Source organism: Crocodylus porosus, unplaced genomic scaffold (assembly GCF_001723895.1).
Source record: "Crocodylus porosus isolate Cpor-Errol unplaced genomic scaffold, CroPor_comp1, whole genome shotgun sequence".
Lineage (NCBI taxonomy): Eukaryota > Metazoa > Chordata > Crocodylia > Crocodylidae > Crocodylus > Crocodylus porosus.
This window is the reverse complement of record NW_017728954.1, coordinates 19,695-29,865: the sequence shown is the minus strand read 5'-3', so window position 1 is coordinate 29,865 and position 10,171 is coordinate 19,695. Positions and strand designations below refer to the sequence as shown.

At 46.0% G+C, this 10,171-nt stretch overlaps 1 protein-coding gene across 2 annotated transcripts in view; it reads right to left on the bottom strand.

The window, feature by feature from the left end:
- LOC109324504 (casein kinase I) overlaps positions 1 to 10,171 on the bottom strand; it is a 48,201-nt gene that overhangs the window by 33,011 nt on the left and 5,019 nt on the right. For both annotated transcript variants that reach the window (XM_019556520.1, XM_019556519.1), the window contains exons 2-3: positions 4,217 to 4,327; positions 1,479 to 1,627 (exon numbers count right to left, since the gene is read on the bottom strand). In XM_019556520.1, coding sequence (XP_019412065.1) covers positions 1,479 to 1,627; positions 4,217 to 4,327 — 260 coding nt within the window. The remainder of the gene's footprint in view (positions 1 to 1,478; positions 1,628 to 4,216; positions 4,328 to 10,171) is intronic.

Sequence of the window (10,171 nt, the reverse complement as noted above, 5' to 3'; positions counted from 1 at the left end):
ATCCGAAGGCGCGACTTCACGGTCAGGGCGGCTAGGGCGTTTGACCCCAGTACTCTTTCCTGCCATGGCAGGGGGTCGGACTAGATGATCTACTCAGGTCCCTTCTGACCCTAGAAACCATGAAACTATGCACCACTCCCCCCCCCCAAAGTCTCGTTGCGGGGGGTACACTGCTCCATGCCCAGCTACTGGGGCTACACTACTCCAAAAAAAGGTTGAAAACTGCTGCTTTACGTTTACAGGGTACTTAGGACACCTTTTAACATATGTATGCTCCCACTGCAAGTGCCTGTGACTGTTTAAAGGTAACCTGTAACCCTACCTTCAGTCCCTCAAAGGTTCAGTAATAAACTCCTAGTGCTGTACCTTTTGAAGGCCTCAGGTCACCCTCACAGATTGCAAGGTGTGTCCATGGAGTCACTGGGACAAGGGAAACTGGCATTATGTTGGTGGGTTACGGACAAAGAGATAGACAACTTGCTCTCAGCTGGTAACCTCACTCTGGAATGCAAGCAGAATCTGAAGCCAACATTAAAACTGACACTAATCAGTACGAGGACTGGCACCAGGCATATGATACTGTTCAGGGGATCTTGACCTTGGGTTTGTGGTCAAATTTAAGGCATCCCTCCACAAGTCTTAGGATGAGCAGATACTGAGAGATGAAACCATGTATAAGGGACTGACATGCTGAACATGAGTTCAGGATGCTGGCCCTTCCTAGACAAGAAGCCTGATGCTGTAAGCTGGGATATGGTTAAACAGGAAAGGTGTTTAAAGTCAGAGAACATCAGGAACCTCAAAAAAGATATACTAGCAAGAGTCCTGACACCTTCATTGCATGAACTCTGACTTCACAGAACAAGAGTCAGGTAATGACTGAAAATGGAACAAACCCAAAACAGCTGCACCTTGTGGCACTGTTGTAAACAGAGGGAGAGAAAAGTATCAAGTCACAGCTATTACTCTGGAGATTCAAAAAAGTCTAGGTGTTTTTTAATCTTGATGCAGTGACAAAGCTGGACAGTAAGGAGAAGAAAGCTGTAGCACAAGTGGAGAAATTGTTTTGGTAATTGCTGGGAATTCTTAGGCCTTAAGCGACTTTGATTTGCAAATGAGCCCCATCTCAGACAAGCAGTTGAGAGGAACAGAGTATCTGTCCTTTATCCCCACACCACGGGGTTTGTGGGAATCTGCTGTACTTGTAACACACATTCTGGCTCCAAAAGCAAAAAGTACTTGATGGAAGGCCCAAGGAATGAGACACCCCACAGTGAAAATGTACACATAGACAAATTACTTGATTTTAGGCATCATATTTAGAAAGAAATCATAAAAACTAAATTTGAGTCTTCTAAGAGACAGCAAATACCATTTGCCACTGCATTACTGGAAATAACACAGGTAAGCGTACTCTCTCACTGAACACTTTTGTATGCCAAACAGATGCCATCCAAAGCTTCAAAACTGTTTCTTACCATTTGGTCAGCAAGTAACAGGACTGTCTTGAGACTGAATTTTCGTGAACAAAAATTGAAGAGATCTTCAAGACTTGGTCCTAACAACTCCATCACCATCACATTATAATCTCCTTCAGCTCCACACCATTTAATTGTTGGAATACCAACTGGAAGAAAGAAAAATATTTTATAGGTTGTGTATGCGGACCTTCCAGATTTAAAACAGATGTAGGAAACAAATCGTCTTAAAAACTGGAAACAATTAACACTGAAACCAATTCTCATTTCTAGGGAGTTGTATCTTTTTACATCATATACAAGCTGCTTGGAGAACATAAAACTGGGATTCTGCAGAAGGTCTGCTAAAAAGTTCTACTGCAGGACTTCTAACTTACTAAGCTCTCCCCCCAGCTCCTACATCCATGAGCATACAACTGTAAAAATGCTTCCCTCTGGGTGAGTATTTCAAATGCATTTCTTGCCCTCTTTTCATGTATTCCCTCCTGCTTCCACTCCAATATATTCCTTACCACTCTGCAATCTTTTTTCACTTTCTGAAGTCTCTTTTGAGATGTTATGCTGTCCATTGATCCTGAAAATTTAAATCTGGGCTTATCCACAAGTCACTGTTAAACATCTTCATCAGTGACTTGGACAAGGGGGTAAAAAGCACCCTGTTCAAATCTGCTGACAACACTAAGATGTGTAGGGATGCGGGCACGCTAGAAGGGGGGAATAGGCTACAATCAGACCTAGACAGGTTACAGGCGTGGGCGGACAAGAATAGGATGGGATTCAACACCGACAAGTGCAAGGTGATGCACCTGGGGAGGAAGAACCAGCACCTTACCTACAGGCTGGGGAACTCCCTTCTCGTCCGTGCAGAGGCAGAAAAGGATCTTGGCGTCATCACTGATGCCAAGATGAATATGGGCCGGCAGTGTGGGGATGCAGTCAGGAAGGCCAACTGCACCTTGTCGTGCATCCACAGATGCATCTCAAGCAGGTCCAGGGAGGTGACCCTCCCCCTCTACGCGGCACTGGTCAGGCCGCAGCTGGAGTACTGCGTCCAGTTCTGGGTGCCGCACTTCAAGAGAGATGTGGACAACATGGAGAGGGTCCAGAGGAGGGCCACTCGCATGATCAGGGGGTAGTAGGGCAGGCCCGACGAGGACAGGCTACTGGACCTGAACCTATTCAGCATCCACAAGAGAATGCTGCGGTGGAATCTAGTGGCCTGTTACAAACTAGTCAGAGAGGACCAGCAGGCATTGGGGGAGTCCCTGTTCCCCCAAGCACTACCAGGAGTGACCAGAAATAATGGTCACAAACTGGCAGAAGGTAAATTCAGATTAGACATCAGGAGGCGCTACTTCACTGTCAGGGCAGCTAGGATCTGGAACCAACTTCCAAGTGAAGTGGTGCTGGCTCCTACCCTGGGGGGCTTTAAGACAAGGCTTGACAATCACCTTGCCAGGGTTGTTTGACCCCAGTACTCTTTCCTGCCATGGTAGGGGGTTGGACTCGACAATCTGCTCAGGTCCCTTCTGACCCTACTAACCATGAAACTATGAAACTTAAGGAAATGAATCCACATTAAAGCAGATTATGCAAATTGTATCAAACACTTTTGAGAAAACTCGCTTAGATTTTTTTTTAGTGACTTGATTCTGATTTAGCTTAATTCACTTTGCAAGTGATGGAGCTTAAATCGCTGGTTTTGGATTAACACCTTGCATTAATTTAAGATTACTTTTCCTGACCTTCCTTGTGAAAACAAGTCCTCTTTTGGGATGTTACTTTACCTTTAGTATTCTGTCCTTATATATTCCCTTCCAGAAGATCTCAAAACAGTGTTTCATAAAAAGAAGTGATCAAAGCCTGTGGCAGCACTGATGCAAGCATTTTATTCCATTACGAGTATATTAAGAGCATCAACATTGTTTGAAGATAAGCACTTAAGGAAAGCCAAAAATTATGGAAGAATGAATAAACTACTTATTTCCAAGACTGCATTACCATGCGATTTTTAGTTACATGAACACATGCTGCTTCTCACATAAACATATAGGTTATATAAACAGTAGTCATATGCAAAGCGTTACCTTCCTTGGAAGCAATTCTAGGGACAATTAAGCTAACAAAGCCAAATTAACTATAAATTTATGTCCAAGTATTGAGACTTGCTGGTACATAAACAGAGTGCCACAAGACACAAGAGAACGACATATGTTTACCATTATAGGAGATCAAGCAGCAGCAAGTAAATTGACCGACTCACATGCTACTTTGCTACCAATGCCCTTCAATACCAGCGTTATTACAGTAAGGAAATTTTTCAAATTCAGTTTTAAAAATCTGATGTCCAAATCCCAGCAGATGACATCCTCACAGATTTTTTCCTATTTGCATACATGTTCTGTACTGTGTGGAAGCTGCCTTTTAACTTGAAAATCCTAGTGTTATAAGTATTTAGAACACTTGACAAAATGGCACGAAACACTGAAATCCAACATCCATCTGCTTTAAACTCCAATACAAGACAGAGAGAGAAATATATTGTTCTATTTCACATATTTTTCTGAACATGGTGCTGTCTGGTTTACCCAGTGGTATCAGAAGGGTGCAAATCCCCTATCCCAAATCAAAATCTGAAGCATTGGTCCCCTTTCTCTAAAAGGAAACTTGAACATTAGTACTTCTTGTACCCATAATTAAAGCCACAAAATCCTCCCTTATTAGACAAAAGTGCTTACCTCCTCCCTGCATCATCTTGTAGATTTTACTCTCTATGTGGAGCTGAGGATGCTTGGTTTTTACACATTCCAGTTTGATGGCAACCTCCTCTCCAGCAGCAATGTCAGTTCCTAAAAACAGGAAACAATTTAAATGACAGTGGAACCCAAGAAGGTCCAAAGCAGTTTCCCTAGCTGTCCTTCTCATGTCTGTTATTTTATTTTTAAATAAATATTAACGTTTCTGCTATTACCCACTTGCATTTTCCAGGGTACAAAATACTAACAGACAATTTCAATCCATTGTTCCCTTAAAATTAAAGTATCTGGAGTTTTGTATTAGAGCTACATAGTTGAAAGATATTAGCAACTATCAAATCCCAGTGGTTTAAAACAAAAATGCTTTAGATCTGTAAGGCTGTGAAGTCACCGTCGTTATACGGTGTCAGTCTTGAATGCGAGTCCATGTTCCCCCAAGCAAAGAGCCACGTCAGACCCATTATTCATCACCTATGCCAGCGATTCTCAACCAGGGTCTCACTAGGTAATCTGAAGAGTCCTATGGTGGCCAGCCCCTGTGAGGGGAGGTAAGGGCTCACTCCTTCACATGCTGGGCACCCTGGTCCCTGCCCCAACATCCTGGCACTGTTCCCCATGCCCCCCCCCCCAGCTCCAGGAGCATGAGAGGAACAGGGGGACTAACAGATATGAAAAGCACAGCCTCCATGCCAACTGACCCCATACTCAGAGCAGCACATTGCTGTGGGCAGGAGGGAAGACGAGATGCCATGTCTTTTCAACTCAGCTCATTCCCCGCCTCAGTTCATTCTCCTACGCTCCCAAAAATGGTAGAAGTGGTACAGGGAAGGGTGGCTCTGGTAACTGGCATTCAAAGTCCCTGGAAGGACAGCTGCATTGGCAAGGCTTGGGAACTGACTGACAGTGGAAAGAATCAGGCACAGCTGCGTCCTGCCACCATCATGCTCAATTAAGACCAGCCTCTGAGCTTGTCACTCCCCTTGGCCTCCTGCAGGGAGGCTAATGACCCACCACCCAACTGCCCAATCTGTCCCACCAAGCAGCCCCTGATATCACCAAGCTTTTGCATACCACCCCCAGCCTTGCTTGCCATGACTGCTGCCGCCCACCCTGCCATCCCATAAGAATCTTTTAAGGGCACCAAACAGTGCGAGAAGGCAAGCAATGTACAAAATAGATTAGTCTTGAAGCATGGTGCTACTAAATTCTGAAAAGTTTTGCAGGGGTGCTTTGAGTGCTTTGAGTCTACAAGGATTGAGAATCACTGGTCTGTGCACTGCTTATAAGTGTTTTACAGCACATCCAAGATAGCATATGCTTCACTATGCTAAGGTCTGTACAAACTATGCCAGTATCGGTCGGTAGCAAAAGTTCCTACAGGTAAAGAGGAAGAATTTTCTTCTCCGGCAGTCCCTCACAGTTGAGGATGATTGTTTTATCTAGGGGCCTGAAGATGGCTGATGGTCCCGACCTGGGATCAGGAGACTGTGTTCCAACTCAGGCATGTGTTTGTGTGGGGTGGGTGGCTCCAGATTCTTGATTTGGTCCATGGCATACTGTTTCTATCGCTCCTGCTTTTCTGTCTCCTGTTATCATCATAAGGTTTCAAAATACTGAGATCCTTGCAGACTCTTTTTCCATTTGGGGCAGCCCTGGACAATAGTCTCCCATGAGCTGATGTTGACATGGCTTTTTTTTCAAGCTGGCCTTGAGAATGAATGTCCTTGAGCCATTGCCTTTGCCCTTCTCTTGAGCGTATGCCTTGACTGAGCTGGGAGAATAAAGTTTGCTTCAGGAGCTGCAAAGTTGATGTTGGATGATCACCACCTCAATGCTTATGGCATCTGTTTGCACACTAGGGTTGGCAAGTCTATCTTCCCACTGGATTTGAAGGATCTTACACAGGCACCACTGATAGTACCTCTCCAGCAACTTAAGGCATCTCCTGTACATTTTCCACATCTCAATTCCATACAGTAAGGTGCGGATGACAGCTGCTTGATAAACCATGGCCTTGTTTGGAATCTGATGTTGTGACCTGCGACCACTTGTTTCCTCAGGTGTCCAAAGACTGCACTTGCACATTTGAGGTGACGCTGGATTTCTTTGTTAGTTTCAGCCTTCCGTGAGAGATAACTTCCAAGGTACAGGAAATAATGTTCTCCAAAGTCTCATCATAAATCTGAATTACCAAGCTGGGGATCGCTTATTAAGAGGTTATTGATGGAGGACCTTATTGCCTTCTGAATGTCAAGCTTCAGTCCCATTTTCTTGTATACCTTGGTAAAGGTGTTGATGATTGTGCGAAGGTCTGAATCACAGAATCATAGAAGCAGGGTCGGAAGGGACCTTATAGCTCTTCAAGTCCGACCCCCTGCCTGGGAGGGAGAAAAACTGGACTCAGATGAGTCCTGCCAGGTAGGCATCAAGCCTCTTCTTAAAGACCCCCAGGGTAGGAGCCAGCAACACTTCGCTTGGAAGTTGGTTCTAGCTCCTAGCTGCCCTAACTGTGAAGTAGTTCTTGTGGATGTCTATTCTAAACCTACTCTCCAATAATTTGTGTCCATTATTCCTTGTTATGCCAGGAGGTGCTATGGGAAACAGTGTCTCCCCCAAACCCTTCTGGTCCCCCCTAATGAGTTGATAGACAGTCACCAAGTCCCCCCTCAGAACTTCTCTTGTGAAGGCTGAACAGGTTTAGGTCCCGTAGTCTTTCATTGTAGGGTCTACCCTGTTGTGTCTGGATCATGTGGGTGGCCCTCCTCTGGACCCTTTCAATGTTGTCCACATCCCTCCTGAAGTGGGGCGCCCAGAACTGGATGCAGTACTCCAGCTGTGGCCTGACCAGCATCTCACAGAGGGGAAAGATCACTTCCTTGGCTCACCTTGAGATGCACCTGTGGATGCGTGACAAGGTCCAGTTAGCCCTGTCTGCTTCCAAGTGAGCACAGACCACAACACTGTCAGCATACCGGAGCTTCGTGACTGAGATTGGGATGAGCTTGGTTTTGCCTTGGAGTTGGCCGAAATTAAACAGCTTACCATCCATCTAACGTAGCATTGTGGTAAGGAATATTAAAAGCAGCGCTGGAGTGATGGCACAGCCTTGCTTAACTCCTGTCTTATCCTCAAAGCAATCTGTGATAGATCAGTTACTGAGAACCACAGCTTGCCATACCACTGTGGAGCAGGCAAAGAATAGTGACAAATATTGGTGAACATACATACTTCACTGCCCTTCACCCATCACTTCCTCCCTTGGCAGGGTTGAGGGTTTCCCCGCCCCTTCTGCAAACAGCTCTTGTAAGCTGGAACTCTGCCAGCCTGCAGAGCTCTTTGCAAAAGGGGGAAATCTGTAGGTTTCTCTTCTAAAAGGGAAAATCAGTGTTTTCTCTGATAAAAACAGGAAATGCATGGTTTTCTGTGGGAAACAGAAAACCAGGATCCCTGCTGATAACACATGTAACCCGGGCGGTACTCCAAGAGGTACCCCCTCTCCAACTGAAGGGATCAAAGCAGGTACACAAGCACTGTGGGCAGTGTAGGGACTCTCCTCCCCCTACAGAGCAGAGCTAGACCACCAATGGGGACTTAACCATATACCTTTTAATGAGGGAACAATACTGGGAACATAACCAGTATAAACCAGGGGGGTATAGGGGACACTACAATGCCCTGAAGGGGCAGGATTCAACAAAGGTTAGACACTTACAATCATAGACATTCATCAAGTTGACAAAAGACCAGGGCTAACCAAAATGTAAAACACAAACAGCAGAACAAACAATACTGGATGGTATTACTGGAAATACAAAAGCACAAAACGTCAAATTACAAGGAATATAGGGCATAGGTCCCTGGAGGGGGAGAAAGGGGGAAAACACAATGGCCCCTTTCCACTGCAAGAGGAATTTCTCCCTGTTAGCTCATTCACTCCAAGTCACCAAAGCTGAGACTTGAACTCAAATCTCCTACGTGGTGGGCAGAAACTCTACCACACAGCCACCAATGCTGGTAGTGCTCCAAGCTGCTAGGGGCCTTGCCCTTCCTGGAGCCCCGGCTTCACTCGAGCTACCTGGCCTCTGACTGGAGGAGCTGGAAGCAGAGCTGGGAACCTCTCAGGTCGCTGCTCAGATCCTTGCTGGAGCAGGGGAGCCTCTCCTGCTGGCCACAGCCTCCCATAGGCAATCCTGGAGCCCAGTGGAGAGCCTCTCCTGCCAGCCCTATGCCACACCGCTGAGGACCCTAGTGCTGCCTGCAGGTCCTACTCCTTCAGGCTCTTCTGGGGCAACTGCTCCCGCCCCACTGGCTCAGCTCTTGCCAGCTCTTTGAATCTCCTTTATTGTGGTCCCTCGCTGGTCCACAGGCTGGCCAGGCTGCCCCTTTTATCCCCCTCCAGGTAACCCAAGGAGCCAATCATGGGACAGGAAGGGTGAGTCTCTGGGGCCTGATTGGTGAGGAAAGGGAATCCCAAGTCCTCCAATCATCTTTTGCCCATTCAAAACCCCTGGGCTAGGTCACGGCCGGCCAGCCCCTCACACATACCTAGTCCTGACCCCGCTGGGATGCAGAGCCCTGGGGCCAGTGCCACTCTGCCCTGTCACAGGGGAGGGGGCCACAGCTGGCTGCCCAGAGCATCACAGTGGTACACACAGCAGCAGGGGCAAGCTGTGTGCAGCAGCAGGCAAAGGGCCAGGATGCTGAGAGGGAGGGATGAGGCAAGGGGAGCTGGGGATGGGTTTAAACTTTAAGTAGCCTGTTATCTGGTTTTCTGGTATCTGGGAAGGGGCAGTAAGCAATTGCTTACTTGAGCAGTCATCAGCACCCCCTCCCTTTTGTTTTACTCCTTAACCTCACAGACCATAGGTGTGCTCCTAAGTTCTGCCGACTTACCAGTGTAAGCAGGGAACAACAACTAAGGGGTGTTATTGTAAGGGTTGTAATTAACTTTAATTTTTTTTATATTGGTTCGCTGCCTAACCACAAATGGCTTTTGATATCCTTCAGCAGCTTTTAAAATTTTATCCACATTGCTGACCTGCATGTGTATGTATACCTTCCATTACCTCTCTGCCTCCCCACACCCCACACTTAATCCTCCCCCCGCCCTGCTGCCTTCCTATTCCTGAACTGCCATTTTCTTTCCCTGCTGGACTGCAACTCATGCTAAATGTTAACCAGTAATGCGTTACCAGTATAAATATGCTTGTTTAAATAGTTAACCTTTCATATCCCTAGCAGAAACACTTTAGTCACAGGAACTTGTATAAAGAATAGTTTATAGTAAAGAAGTAACAGTCTTGCTACTGCTCTTGCAAAAGTTGGGGGCCCTAACTTGTGGGACAGAGTGGCTACTTTTGCAGACTGGGTTTTCCTGGAAACAGCAGCACGCAATCCATACACACACTATGGAGCCAGGTCCAACTAATACAATGCCTCTTCTCAGCATGCAAAGTTTGAAGTAAAGCACTGTTTTTTGTTGTTTTTTTTTAATGTCTGCTAGCAGTCAGTACACCCAGGAGGTATAGTGTGCCATGTATCCAGTAGGACTTACTGTCTCAGCTGACTCTGGCTTTTTTTTTTTTTTTGGGGGGGGAGAGGGGGAGACGGGTCTAAGTTCTGCCTTCAAAAACCAAGGTATGCATGATATATGCAAGAAAATACAGCACTTCCTTAGGAAGTTAGTAGCTGGATGAAGCTCATTCTAAATAAAACTGGAGTGATCCTGGGAAACTAAGGAAAACAAGTAAAAATTATGAAGAAAGCTGTATATCCAGCTGTAATGAAGAGTGCGTAACTGCCATTTATACTACTTAGAATCTAGTTGCACTGCTGGATCTCAGCTCCTGTTAGGCAATCATGTACAGTAAAAGCTGTGTTAACCAGCATTTTAGTAACTGGTACACTCTACTAACTGGAATTTCTGGCTGGCCAAAC